General features: G+C 45.8%; 1 protein-coding gene across 2 annotated transcripts in view; it reads right to left on the reverse strand.

Moving 5' to 3' along the window:
* The window catches only part of ABCA1 (ATP binding cassette subfamily A member 1), a 147,487-nt gene that overhangs the window by 47,284 nt on the left and 85,106 nt on the right, over window positions 1–15,097 (reverse strand). For both annotated transcript variants that reach the window (XM_032164775.2, XM_032164777.2), the window contains 7 exons: window positions 12,173–12,413; window positions 9,206–9,345; window positions 8,757–8,873; window positions 4,367–4,564; window positions 3,416–3,621; window positions 2,715–2,891; window positions 706–928 (listed from right to left, as the gene is read on the reverse strand). In XM_032164775.2, coding sequence (XP_032020666.1) covers window positions 706–928; window positions 2,715–2,891; window positions 3,416–3,621; window positions 4,367–4,564; window positions 8,757–8,873; window positions 9,206–9,345; window positions 12,173–12,413 — 1,302 coding nt within the window. The remainder of the gene's footprint in view (window positions 1–705; window positions 929–2,714; window positions 2,892–3,415; window positions 3,622–4,366; window positions 4,565–8,756; window positions 8,874–9,205; window positions 9,346–12,172; window positions 12,414–15,097) is intronic.

The raw sequence follows: 15,097 nt of genomic DNA on the forward strand, positions 1-15,097 counted from the left end.
GCCATGTAGGCCCTGGGGCATGACCTTCCCAGGGCAGCCCATATCCAGCGATTGATTGAGAGGGCTGGGGTAGGTGGTGTCAGGAGGGAGGGCTTGGGGGAGCACAAAGGGCTGGATGTTTCAGCTCGATGAAGAACAACTCTAACAAGCTGCATATTCTCTAGAGTGCCCCACGGGGTTGGCCCTATATCACAGTTCAACTCCTCCCTCTGCCCAATCCTGCATCTTCCATATCCCTTCCACAGGCATTGAGCCCTCATAAATACCCATACATCAAACTCTATTTCAGCCTCTGCTTCCAGACAGTCTAACTTGCAACAATATAAATCCTTCTGATTATTGTTCTTAGAAACTTAAGAAGAATCGCCACCCAATATATCTAAGAAAATAAATAGCTTTCAGATGCTGCCATGAACCACTACCAACTAGACAGCATGGCACAGTTGAGCATGTGGTTATCTGGAAAGCGTGAACCCTGCACTCTCATCCTGCTTAGCTGCTACCCGGCTGGGTTGACCCTGGGCAAGTCACTGCCCCTCTCTGGGCCCCAGTTTCCCCAACTATAAATTGACGAAATTGCAGGAAATGGCAGGTATGACCCCTTCTCTACCAGAGGCTTGGATTTTTTTCATCTTCTCCTCCCTTACCCCGTGTTGAGCTATTTCGGAGTTCCCTGGCAGGGAAGAGTGAGTGAGGCTGCCTTACCTTCAGGATGACCACCAGCAGGCCAGCGCTCACAAGAAGAGGAATGAGGCTACTAATGAACCAGCTAAACCAGAGGATGCTGTTGTCCAGGCCCATGATCCGCATGGTCTCTTTCAGCCGCGCCTCCTTCTCATACACGATGCCCTTGACGATCACGGCCACTGAGTAAATCCAGGCCAGCGTCATGAAGAGGGGCATTGACCGGCTCATCACCCGCAGAAAGCTGGAGGCCCCAAGGAAGGACAAGGGGAGAAAGAAAGACACACGTGAGCCAGGGTGATGGGCCAAGGCCTCTGAGCCTGCATACTAGAGGGAGCACCACATCTGGGCCACAGAAGGAAAGGCCCTCTGGACTCTGAAATGTACGTATGATCCAATGCTTCACGAGCAATGCAATGTAGACAGAAAAATGAGGCTAACAAAGTGTTGCCAAACCAAATTTCTTTGGGGGCTTGCTTCAGTAACTAGGTAACTGTGAACCATACTTAAAGTAAAAGTAGATTATTTTAAAGTGCTAAAAACCAAAACAAAAAAACAACTCATTCTCTCACAAAAGTTCAACATCTCCAAGGTCATCTCACTATTGACTTGCTTATCGTAACTCTAATCACAGCACAGTCATACATTTCAGGCAGCTCTTGTCAACGTTTCAGATTCCAAGCTAGAATAGAAAATGCAGATGTGCAAAGTAAAAGGGACACAGATTTGGGACCCTGAACTTGAGGTTCACGTCAAAGCTTTACCACGCAGGCACATACTACATGACAACAGGTACCAGCTCTTAATGCCTCTGAACTCCTGTGCCCCGTCTTAAGACATCCTTTCTAGAGTAAACCTTAGCTTAGGGGTCTTTGTAAAAGTCTTCCTTTGAAAAATTCCATCGAATTGTTTAGAAGGTGAAAAACAGGATAATTTCTGGTGACCTTGAAAAGCTATAGATAGCCATACAAGGAAACACACTATTCAATGCAAAACAGAGAACTAATACAAGGAGAATCCAGCTCCTCCCCCATCCTGATCCCCACACACACACACACACACACACACACACACACACACACATCCCACCACCACCACCACCAACAGAGAATAAGAGAATTTCCAGAATCTGGAAGAAACATTACATATTTCAGATGTTTGCAATAACTACACCTCCGCCCATTCTCTTAGAAGAAATCATTACATCCAAAGGCATAGTTCCCACAATGAGAACTTGGCAGCTTAGTGACTCAGCACTAAAAGATTTTCTAAAAAGTCTAAGAGGAAGAAGCTTTGTTCAGTTTTATTTGGGTTGTTTTGAAATGTGGTTTACCACCTAGGGAGAAGAAGTGCACACATTTACATAAACTGTGCTTTTATAGTTTAGATGCTGTTTCTGCGTCTGGGGGTATGTGTGAGTATGTGCTTGCATGTGTTTGTCATGACACATTTTAAGCTTGCAGATTGAGCAAATTTTGACCAAAAGGGTACAGTGTAAAAAATTAAAGCGGTAGGCTGGGCGCAGTGGCTCACACCTGTAATCCCAGCACTTTGGGAGGCCGAGGAGGGTGGATTGCCTGAGCTCAGGAGTTCAAGGCCAGCCTGGGCAACATGGTGAAACCTCGTCTCTACTAAAATACAAAAAATCAGCCAGGCGTGGCAGCATGAGCCTGTAGTCCCAGCTACTGTGGAGGCTGAGGGAGGAGAATCGCTTGAACCGGGGAGGCAGAGGTTGCAGTGAGCCGAGATCGAGCCACTGCACTCCAGCCTGGGCGACAGAGTGAGACTCCATCTCAAAAAAAAAAATAAAACTAAAAAGATAAAAGTGGCAACCATGGGTGAGAAGGAAAGAGGTTTACTAGTGTGTGCACATATATGTGTGTCTGTCATGTGGCTGCAACTGTTGACAACTTACATCTGGCATCTTATTTCCAGATCATTCACACATGCATGCACATGCACACACATATACACACCCCCATCTGGCACAATATAAACTGTTTAAATACAGCGGCTTGCAGGTAACTTACATGTCATCAACGTAACAGGGATAGGGCATCTGTTGCATATAGACACCAGTTTTCTTCTCGGTGCCTGTCAGCACCCTGATGATTGCCTGCTCCACCACATCCTGCAAGTAGGCGAAGCCCCCCCAGACATACCGCATGTCCTCAAAGGGGTCAGCTCGAGGACCAGGGTCCCAGTACCTAAAACCAAACCACAGGTAATCAACCATTCCTTTCGAACCATACAATAAAAAAAAAAAAAAAAAAAAAAAAAATCACCCAAAACCCTACTACTCTTACCAAGCCCCTTTTTCCATTTTTTTTTTTCTGGTTTTTTTTTTTTTTTTGAGATGGAGTTTCACTCTTTTTGCCCAGGCTGGAGTGCAATGACGCGATCTTGGCTCACGGCAACCTCCGCCTCCTGGGTTCAGGCGATTCTCCTGCCTCAGCCTCCCGAGTAGCTGGGATTACAGGGGCCTGCCACCAAAATTCCTGGAATACCCTTGAGTGGAAATGCTAAATCAAAAGATACTGATATTTTATGACCTATGAAAAACCTTCCAGCAAGGCATGTACCAATTTCACCAAAATCATGACACCAAGTTGAGTTTTTTTGTTGTTGTTGAAATGTCTACCAAATTCTTAGTTAAAATAAAGTACCTCTTGTCCTAATAGGTGCTCTGGACCTCCCCAAGACCAGGCTGGTGTGATGGGATTCCACTTACCCATCCTTGATTTTATTTGTCCTCTCCACATTGTCAATGTCCATTCGGATCTTGTACTTGACATGATGGGGCAGCTCAATGCTGCCTGGAGTAATTCCAGTGAACACAATACCAGCCCAGAACTTCCTCTCATCCAGCAGCTCCATGGACTTGTTGATGAGCCGGACTTCTGTTGCTATGGGTTCTAGCTTGTTCAGGTTGACACACTGATAGAAGAACAGCCTTCGTGAGAACGTTGGCAGCCAGGACAACAAGCAGTGGCTGAGACAAATCCTACACTAAGGAGGCAAGGGCTGACTACACGATTGCTCATCCTCTCTCTCTAATCCTCTCTAACGTAGTTTTCCAATCTTCAACCAAGAATGGAGGATTTTGGTTTTTCACTGCAATTTAAGAGAAATTCTAAGAGTAATTTAGAGATATATTATTTATTGATTTTGTGGAGGAAAAAAGGTTAAAATAATGATCTTATCTTACTTTTCTGTTTTCTTAGCAATTCTGAGTCATAGCAACTAACCAACCAACTAAACAGACCAAAACACCTCTTACCCATCCCTACTGATATAATTTTTAATATAAAATTTTAAAAATTTAATTAGACCTGAATTCGATTTTAGGTAAGTTTCACAAATAATGCCTTTTTAAGGGAATGCTTTGCTACCATTAGTCACTGAGATAGGAAAACCTAGAAGAAAATGGGTAGAAATATTCTCTTGAGCCTATATAGAATAAGCTAATTTACTGAAGCTAGAGTTTATTTACTCATTCAGCCGCTCCACTAACATTTATTGAGTGCCTTTTGTTACCAAATCCTGTGTTAGGCTTGAGGGATACTTTTGTAAATGAGACTATACATTATTTCTCAACTTGCCTCCTGCCTGAACTTTATTGTAACATCTCAGAGAAAGAAGCCGTTAAGTCTTTTCTAAATGATCCAAACAACAGATTCACCTCCATGAAGCGAGATATGGTCCGGATTGCCTGGTTAGTCTCGTTGAAAGCTTCTCTCCAGGTGTACGAAGAACCATTACTGGACTGGACATCCTCTGGGTGCTTGGCCAAAAATGCCACGATGTCTTGGGCTGTCCAATCTAAGCCATCCAACTGCCGTTCCCAAAAGTGGTCATTGCCCCTGCTGTCCAACAGCATCTGCCATTCCAGTGAGAAAGTACAAGTAGTAAACACCAAGTAAATCTTGAGGAGCACTATAAAATTTACAAAATACTTGCATATGCACTGCCGTTGTTTTATCCGCACAGAAAACTGAGGTAGATGACAGTGTCCCTATTTTATATGTGAGAAGACTGAGGCTGAAGGAAAAAAAACATGATTTTAACCAGGGCTTGGTCAGAGTATTACTAGATGTGGAGCTGAGACTCAAAATCAGACCAGTCTGAATTCAGAGTCCATATGCTTTTCACTATACGAAACATCTCACTTAACTGTATTAACTACAGTAACAACAACAATACTTCCTTTATATAGTTACTATGTTGAATAGTGTATATGCTTCACCTCACACAACTCCATAAAGAGGGCACTTTTATTTTTTTGCCTTTTGTTGTCGTTTTGATTCAGTGTCTCGCTCTGTCGCCCGGGCTGGAGTGTAGTGGTGGAATCACAGCTCACCGCAGCCTTGACCTCCCAAGCCCAAATGATCCTCCCATCTCGGCCTACCAAGTAGCTAAGACTACAGGTGCACACCACCATACCTGGCTAATTTTTAATTTTTTCATAGAGACAGAGTCTTGCCATGTTGCCTGGGCTGGTCTTGAACACCTGGGCTCAAGCGATCCTCCCACCTCAGCCTCCCAAAGTGCTGGGATGATGACAGGCACAAGCCACCAGCCCAGTGAGTATCCTTTAATATTTCCCATTTTATACATGAGAATATTGAAGTTCAGAGAGGTTAAGTCTGTAAGATTAGGTCACACAGCTAATAAGTAGCAAAGCCAGAATGAAAGCATAGGCCCTCTGTTGCTAGTGAACCTCCCCCTCCCCACTGTGTTCTGTCACCTTCCTCTTTTGAGACCCAGTCTGTTAATCCCACATAAAACCCAATTCCTTCTTACTGATTAGTTTAGAAAAATAATGCTGCTGGTTAAAACAACTGAAGTACACTCTTTTCCAATTGCAGGACGTACAGGTCATGATGCAAAGGAGGCCTGTTTCCATTTCTTGTTCCTCACATGGGTCAACGCGAAAGAGAAGGACAGATCAATCCGCTGCTCGATCAGCAGATCCAGAGGGGCCGAGGCAGAGGCCTGCACAGATGTGCTGCCAGAAAAACAGCAGCTGCAAACTCAGCAAAAACGAGACGCATTTGCAACTCCTGTCACAGCTTCGAGAGAGAAGATGAAGCCCTGGTTCTACCGAATTGGAGTCTCAAAGGGTCTGAAAACTGCTGCTTTTTAAAAAAATTGGTCTTATTTTCACTAACATTATAAGTTTTTCCCCCCTTGCAGCTTTGTATTTATTATTTTAATGGGAGCATAATGATTTTATAGAGTATACATAATTTCATTAATTATTCCTATAGTGCTGAACATTTAGTCTATTTCTAATTTCTCACAATAACAATATAGCAATAACCTTTTCTCTCATATGGTGACTTCTCTGAAATTATTTCAGTAGGTTACATCCCTGGGGGTGGGTGGAATGGCGGTACGCAGGATAGCACATTTTAAAATGGTTCTTGAAATTTTCATTCCAAATTGCTTTCCAATAGAGAATAGCAATTTATACCATCACCAGGAAGGTATGTATGTATTTTTGTTAACATAACAGACACAAAATTGTACCTCACAAGTTCACAGAGGCCAGGGTTAGCAATTCTGAAGCCACTTTATTTGGAACAAACAAAAGCAGAGTGAAGAGATGCAGCCTTTAGGGTGAAGTCGGCCCTGCCCCGTATGGCTTCTGAACAACGTGGCCAAAAAGAACAGCAAGACTAGAAAGATGTGCCCGCTGAGATCGCTGAGCATGTGGCCTCTCTAGGGTGCTCGCGGGGGGCAGGAGACCTAAGACTGCCCGCAGGGGTGGAGGCAGAGAAAAAACAAGGCCCAAGGATGGGGGGCTAAAAGCAGCTCAGAAAAGAGAGCAAATCAGTGTCAGAGGGTTCCATGACCCGCCCAAGAGAGGTGCCCTGGACCTATGGGGTGAGGCAACACAGGTAGACAGTGCTGGAGAATGCAGAAGATCAGAGCTACCCCAGCAGAAGCAGAAGCCTCAGCCATCACCTCGTGTAAGAGATGCCAGGCTGCAGGGGGTGACAAGCTCATGTCTGTGGAATTAAATAAACACTCTTTAAGAGAGGGAAGGAAGGCTGGGCATGGTGACTCATGCCTGTAATCCCAGCACTTTGGGAGGCTGAGGCAGGTGGATTACTTGAGGTCAGGAGTTCAAGATCAGTCGGCCAACATGGTGAAATCCCGTCTCCACTAAAAATACAAAAATTAGCCGGGCACAGTGACACGTGCCTGTAATCCAAGCTACTCTGGAGGCTGAGGCAGGAGAATTGCTTGAACCTGGGAGGCGGAGGCTGTGGTGAGCCAAGATCATGCCACTGCATTTCAGCCTGAGTGACAGAGCAAGACTCTGTCAAAAAAAGAGAGAGAGAGAGAGGGAAGAAGCGAAGAAAACAGTTGGAAGAGGTTCCCTTTTCTTCCACCCACAGGCTGATGACTCCCTTATCATCTATCTCCAGCCCAACCACCCTCCTCCACTGCAGACCTCAGTAGCCACTGGCCTACTGGACATCGCTACCACCCACCCAGCTAGAAATCAAGACTCGCTTTGATGACTCCCTTTTTCTCTGCTCAACCACTAAGCAGTCACCAGGCCTCATTTCTTGCTTTATGCCTGGGCCACTTGGAGAGCCTCCTCCCTGGTCTCTGCCTTCATTCTTGCCTCGTCCCTCTTCAATTCATCCACCCCATCAGAGTAATGTATCTACATCTCCCCTTGCCTGGTCCCCTAGAGCTTAAAGTAAAGGTCCTCAGCTTGACACACAAGTCCCTCCAGGGCATGCCCATGCCTTTCTCTCCGTCTCCAGCTCCCTCATTTCCAAGTGCACACACTGGATTTTCCCAGCTAGATTCCTGATGAATGCCATTGCCATGTTTACAAGGATCTTGTCCTCTAAGAACTGGGAGCTTACGAAGAGTTGGAGCATCTAAGGCAAACTCAGTTTCAGACTAAGGAAGCATCTATTTGCCCACAAATCAAAATTCACTGAGTCACTTCACAGGGCCTCCTATAACCCTCTGAGAGCCAGACAAACAGAAAAAGTCCAACTAGTAGAAATATGGATTCCAAGGAGAGGACCAGGAAGAAAAGGCCTGAAGCCACACTTAGGTCTACCGGGCTCGATCATATAACCCTCCTTTAGAGAAGAGGCTCCACTTTAATGGCATGAGCTATATTATTAGTCAGTGTGAATCCATACAGATCACTGTTTATGCTTTTCTCAGTATAAAGTCCTTTGTTTTTAAAGGTACTTCCTCAGTAACCTGCCTCCCAGCGGATCAGGGAATAGTCCTAAACTTTGGAAGTGTTCCCACCAGGTAGGTACAGCCTCTAAAACCCAGCTGCCCTTAAAGTCAATAAGGTTCAAAACAAGAAACCTAGCAAAATCCTCACCTGCTTCTTAAGGGGAGCAGAGACAAAAGGAAGAGGCCTCCCTCACCATCGAAATAGGAAATAGTCTTATGATTCTCTAACTCAGCCCAAGGCAGGAAGATGTGATTAACAGCACTCAGGCTCAGGCAAAGGAGACATTCTGTTCTCGCTCAGCCTGCTCCACATTTGAATCCAATTGTCTCTAGAGCACTTACCCCTTTCAAGTGGCTCTGAAGCACTAAGTGCATTTCCCCTCCACACAGTAACAGCAGCTCATCATTCACACAGTGCCCTGAGAATGAGTATCTCAGGCCAGTCTACATGTAACATGATGCTTTTGCTGCCACACCTCTTTCCAAAACCTACCAAGACATAGGGACGTAATGAAGATGCTGTGGCTGGCTGAGAGGCCGCAGCCAAAAATGAAAATAGTCAGGGTCCTGCAATTACCCAGCTCTACTTCCAAACACCAGCCCTCACTAAGTTTTGCAGAAAACTGCTATTTGACCATGAGTAGCGTGGATGCTGATACGCACAGCGTTATCTCAGCACCATGGCCTGTACTTCTGGAGAGGTGGTGCCCTGTGACTTTAGCTATGCTCACTACATTCCCCCAGCTAGATAAACTGAAAGAATTCTCACCTCACTCACACCTGGGAGAGTGGCCAGAAACCTCTCCAGTATCAAGCAGGCACATGGTAATAATGGGAGGGACACTCACCCGGACAAGGTCCATTTCTTGGCTGTTCTCCATGAAGGTCCAGATCTTGGGGCTGAGTTCCTCCCACATGCCTTCCAGATCATGGAACACAGCCAGTTCCTGGAAGGTCTTGTTCACCTGGAGTCAGGTGGGGAGCCAGGGACCGCAGAAAAAGGAGGAGAAGCAGAGACAATGAGCGCTTTGGCTCCTCCCTGAAAAGATACCCCATCACAGCAGCCCTGCCCCAGTCCTCCCCATCCCCAAGAAATGCCTGCTTGTAACTATGATGCTAGACCCAGGACTGGGGAGCTGGCCCAGCTCTTGTCTGCATCAGACTTGAGGTTTTCACTCTGGGAATCCCAGAAGAGCCGTGAGTATACTTAGCGCACACCTCTGAAGCCACCTTGAGTTTTTTGCCCCCAGTTCTGGGGAGATTCTGGGGAGGGAGTCTTGGGCTGGGGGCAGCTTACCTCAGCCATGACCTGCCTTGTGGCTGGAGTGTCAGGTGTATACAGGATCTTCCCAACGAGCAGTGGCTTTAGAGCTTTCCAGATAATGCGGGAAAGAGGACTAGACTCCAAATTCTTCATCAAATCATTGCAGTAAGGAGCTACAAAGAATAGGAGAGACAAATGCTCATATGCATGGTCATATACTGATAGAAACTTACAAGGGCTTTGGAGCCAGACAGTTCTGAGTTCAAATCCCAGCTCTACCACTAATAGTCATAAGTAACTTATCTAAGCCTCAGTTGGCTCCTCTGTAAAAGTAAAATTCATAACATCTATTTGGAGAGATGTGGAGAAGATTACCTCAGATTAAACTGAGATATCTATAAAGAATGATGCTTGATAAATAATCAGAGCTTATTATAACATCAATGACGGATAACTCACAACTGAGCTGATCTGGAAAAATGTTTTCGTGAAGCATAAGCCCTCCTAACTCCAGATTCACACTCTCATGCCAGCCTCACCATTGCTTTCACTGACAACTAACATGACCAACATTTAAACTGACTCTTGAGGGGCAACCAGAAGGCTGAATTCAGACCTCAGTTTTCAAGCAAAAACCAAAATTTGGGGCCGAGCGCAGTGGCTCACGCCTGCAATCCCAGCACTTTGGGAGGCCAAGGCGGGCAAACCACCTGAGGTTGGGAGTTCGAGACCAGCCTGACCAACATGGAGAAACCCTGTCTCTACTAGAAATACAAAATTAGCAGGGCATGGTGACGCATGAGGCTGAGGCAGGAGAATCGCTTGAACCCAGGAGGCAGAGGTTGCGGTGAGCCGAGATTGTGTCACTGCACTCTAGCCTGGGCAACAAAAGCGAAACTCCGTCTCCCAAAAAAAAACAAAATTCTCAGCAGGGCGTGGTGGCTCACGCCTGTAATCCCAGCACTTTGGGAGGCCGAGGCAGGCGGATCACAAGGTCAGGAGATTGAGACCATCCTGGCTAACACAGTGAAACCCCGTCTCTACTCAAAATACAAAAAAATGGTGGCTCACGCCTGTAATCCCAGCACTTTGGGAGGCCGAGGCAGGCGGATCACAAGGTCAGGAGATTGAGACCATCCTGGCTAACACAGTGAAACCCCGTCTCTACTCAAAATACAAAAAAAAAAAAAAATAGCTGGGCATGGTGGCGGGCACCTGTAGTCCCAGCTACTCGGGAGGCTGAGGCAGGAGAACGGCATGAACCTGGGAGGCAGAGTTTGCAGTGAGCCGAGATCGTGCCACTGCACTCTAGCCTGGGCGACAGAGCAAGACTCCATCTCAAAAAAAAAAAAAAAAAATTCTCTTTAATTAACACAAACCAGTATATGTACACTCAACAAAAACCCAAATACAACAGTTGTAACAGACAAATGGGTTTGGTTATCCAGCAGGATCCCTGATTTTTAAAAATTCATTCTAAGTTTTTCAGGGATTTTTAGATACTAAGTATCTTCTACATGCTGGAAAGATAATATATACTTTTTTTTTAATGAGGATGCCCTCACAGTTAAGTCTGTCATGGAAATGAAGGCTTCCTTGGGTCAACTTGCAAGCTGGGGGAGAGGAGGAGATGGATTTAATTAAAGTTGCCTACAATACCATCCTCTTCAGGCTTGTAAAGCAACTTGCGAATGTCTGGAGTGCTTTACTCCAGAGAAGAAAAGGTTCTTGTGTTATAATAAAGTACAAAACCTGCCTCACTCAGTGTCTGAAAGACACACCTGTGGTTGGAAATGGAGAAAGGTTCCCCTGCATCAAGTTTTCAAGGAAAAGGATGCCATTGCCTAAAACTGTGACATTGGGTCCCTGCTGCCACGAGGCATATGGCACACGGGCCCACAAAAGTGCCTAAGTGTGGGGAGTGGATATGGAGACACAGGGTTCTTTAACACTGCCTTGCAGCTAAGAATGGGAAACAAAGAGCAGATCAAATGTCTGAGTGTGAGAACACACACACCACCACTAACAGTTATTTTAGAGAGCACAGATCCAGGCAGATTTGGGCTTGAATCCTGGCTCTTGTGGATTAACTCTGATGTGGCTCTGACCAAGGCACTTAACCTCTCTGAGCCTATGAAATGTGGGGTTAAAGAATCTTCCCTGCAGGGTTATCATGAGGGTAAAATGAGATAACTTAAACAGAATGCATAGTGCACAAGAAATTCTACTTAAATGTTAGTTTTTTGCTGTTGCTGTTGTTGCTATTACCATTACTGTTATTTCTTTTTATGTTATTATAAAGCTTATCTCAATGGTAATATTAAGACCAGTGTATCATCCTTTTTAAAAATGCTTTTCTAGCTTTTTTGAGTTATAACTGACAAATAAAAATTGTATATATTTAAGGTATACAATGTGATGTTTTAATATATGTATACATTGTAAAAGGATCACAACAATCAAGCTGTTAATAAATCCATCACCTCGTAGTTGCCTTTTTTGTGTAGTGTGAACGCTTCAGATCTACTCTCTTAGCAAATTTCAAGTATACCATACAGTGTTACTAACTACAGTCATCATGATGTACATCAAGATCCCAGGAACTTATTCATCATGTGAAACTGACACTTTCTACATTATATATATTCCATATATAAGTGAGATCTTGCAGGATTTGTCCTTCTGCCATTATCTCATTCTCGATCACTCTGGAAGCCGCCTTTCTACATCCCCCAGAAAACCAGGAGGTTGGCTGTCAATCATTCATTCCATTGATAAACACTACTGTGCACCTGAGATGTGCCAGGCTGCATTCAGAGAAATGGGAGCAGGTCGCTATTCAAGAGAAGCCTCTCTCCTCTAGGAAGAGCTCAGTCTGGTGGGCAAATGGGCATGTAGACATCTAATGCTGCTACAGAGGGAGGAGACGACACAGGCCAAGGCCAGAACTAAGGCAGGGATGGGGTTGGGGACAGCGCTGGGGTCTGCACAGACACTCACTTGTAGAGTTGTCGTAGAAGGTTTCAGCATCTTCCTCAGTGCCATTGCCTCCAAAGAGGGCTTTGTAGTTGTTGTCCTCATACCAGTTGAGAGACTTGATCTTCAGCCCCCCTCCCTCAGGATGCCCGCAGACAATACGAGACACAGCCTGGTAGATTTGGGTGGAGGAGCTGGAGCTGTTCACATTGGTCAGAAACATCACCTCCTGTCGCATGTCACTCCAGCTTCTCATGCTGAACAGCTGGCATCAGGGATGGGGAGAAAAAGGAAGGTAGGGGAAGGGAGGAAAAGGAAGTGCAAGGGTTGGGGATGAGAAGAGAAAGAAACATCTTATTTTCTTGACCTCTCAAAAGCCATGTCCCAGAACATATTTTGTCTGATGTCATCTCAAAGCCTTGGGATGAGCTTGCCAGAACCTGGCTACCCAATCTGTGGTCCAGGGACGAGCAGCATCAGCATTACTGGAGACATTGTTTGGAAATGCGGATTCTGAGACCCCTCTGCCAACCTGCAGAATTCAAATCTACAGCTTCACACAATGCCCAGGTTATTCCTACGCTCACTAAAGTTTGAGAAGCACAGCCTGGAGTTAGTGAAGCCCCTGGACCTGGGCTTTGTTTCACCGGGATTATCTTCCAGTTTATAGATGAGAATGCTTTCTCTGAACAGCTACATCTGAGTGTGGTTGAGCCTATCAGGAACTGCTCTCATCCTCCATAACTGACTCACTTCTAAAACTCCCCGAACTCCGATGTGGAAATTGAGTAGCCCTCTCCCCCTTGGGAGAAAAGGGACTGTCTGTGAAGTTCCCTATCTTGGTCTCAGTGAAGTGTCAGGCAATGAAAAAGTGTAAGGTGAAAAACTCGACTCTGGGCCGGGTGCGCTGGCTCACACCTGTAATCCCAGCACTTTGGGAGGTCAAGGCGGGTGGATCACCTGAGGTCAGGAGTTCGAGACCAGCCTGGCCAACATGGTGAAACCCCGTCTCTACTAAGAAAATACAAAAATGTTGGCCAGGTATGGTGTCAGGTGCCTGTAATCCCAGCTATTGGGGAGGCTGAGGCAGGAGAATTGCTTGAATCCAGAAGGCAGAGGTTGCAGTGAGCCAAGTGCCACTGCACTCTAGCCTGGGTGACAAGAGCAAGACTCGGTCTAAAAAAAAAAACAAAAACTTGAGTCTGAACCCCAGCTACGTCCCTTATCAGCTTACAACCTTTGAAAAGTCATGTCATGTCTCTGAGTACTCAACTTCTCCATGTTTCACGGAGCTCGCTGAGACACAACTTGGCTTGGTTTTGGTAACCCTGGGGGGCAGTAGATGCTTATACCATGGTCTGGACACTGCCCTCTACTCATCATCAAGACAAGAAAGCTAAGACAGTGTGTGGTGAGGCACAAATCCTATGCCACGCAAGAGGGTGCCCTGCACAGAACAGCCCCAACAGGGTGAGTCAGAAACCCCAGGCAGCCAAGGTTGTGTCTGTGACTGCCACTCAACAAGCATCAATGACCCGGGCAGCGATCTGTTTTACATACAAATGTATTCTGGCACTTTGTGGAGTTCTCGGCCCCAATGCTATTATGAAATATTTATAGAGTACTTTGTATTTCCCAACATTTCACAGTAAATCATTAATAAATCTCTGTATTCCTTGAAATGTCACTGCATGTTCACACCGCCTGGGAAGACTGAGCTATAGAGCACAGAGGGGAGGGGAGGGGCCACGAGGCCCTGCACCCAGCCTGGAAAGCTCCATATGCCTAGATTTCAACCTCACAGCCTGCTGGTTCCTGTGAGTGGCGTGGTCCAGCACTCTCTAGGTCCTAAGCTTTGCCTCCTGCCTCCAGAAGGGAACTAGGTTCTCCAGAGGTGGGTCAGAGGCCCAAGGATTTTTTTTCTCCAGAGAGGGGGCATCTAGCACACTCCACAAGAACACAATTAGGTGAGGCAGACAGCTTTTCCCAACTTTATCTTTTCATAAACTGTATGGGGAATACAGACAGAAAAGGGACAAAGAGCCAGGTCATTTTGCCTTTTGTTGCTTATTGGAACAGCCCTAGAGATTTTTAAACAATAGTGAGTCAAAACACTCACTTCTCTTTCCATAGGCAGCCTCACCACCATCCCACCACTCCCCAATCAAAAAAACAAATTTCTTCCCACATAAAGCCAGCAAATCTTTCTGAAGAAGCACCATAAATTATTGAGTTATTCCAAACTATTGACTCTTCCCAGCACCCATTTCAGGGGTAAACTCTTACTCTTTCTCCTACACCCCAGCTCACACTCCAAACTTTATCTGGGAAGTGCTTCCTGACTCTCAGGGAGGGATGGCTCTTCATCCTTTAGCCCATGGATGATGGTGATATTTGAACATCATCGGTTCAGTGAATGAATGAAACCCACTTACTGCTTTCTCAATCCAGCACAGTGTCCTTTGTCCTCCCTTTCCCCCATCCCAGTGTCTTCTCAACCCAACAACCAGAGTGTAAACAGTCTAAACTCTAGATCACATCATGTCCCCTCCTTCAAGCCCTCCGCTGGATTCTCATCTCACCCAGCAGGAATCCAAAGTCTTGTCAGGCCTGTATGGCACTCACCTCCTCCTGCTCCGAGCTCCTCTCCTCCCCCCACCACTTGCTCACTTTCCCTGGTCCTTAAACACATTCCTTAGGCATGCTCTAGCGTCAATGTCTTTGTATCTGCCATTCTTCCTGTTCAGAGTTTCCTTCCCTCACCACAGGCATGCTATCATCTCCTTCAGGTTCAACTGTCACCTTAGAGAGAGCTTTCCTAATCACCCCCTTTAAAAAAGCACCTTCTCATGCTCTATGCCCCTTACCCTGCTTTTTCTTCACTGCATATATCCCTCCTGTGGCATTGTACACTGACCTGTTTGTTTCTGTCTCTCACCCCATATGCGC

This window comes from Hylobates moloch, unplaced genomic scaffold, assembly GCF_009828535.3.
Source record: "Hylobates moloch isolate HMO894 unplaced genomic scaffold, HMol_V3 SCAFFOLD_10, whole genome shotgun sequence".
Classification (NCBI taxonomy): Eukaryota; Metazoa; Chordata; class Mammalia; order Primates; family Hylobatidae; genus Hylobates; species Hylobates moloch.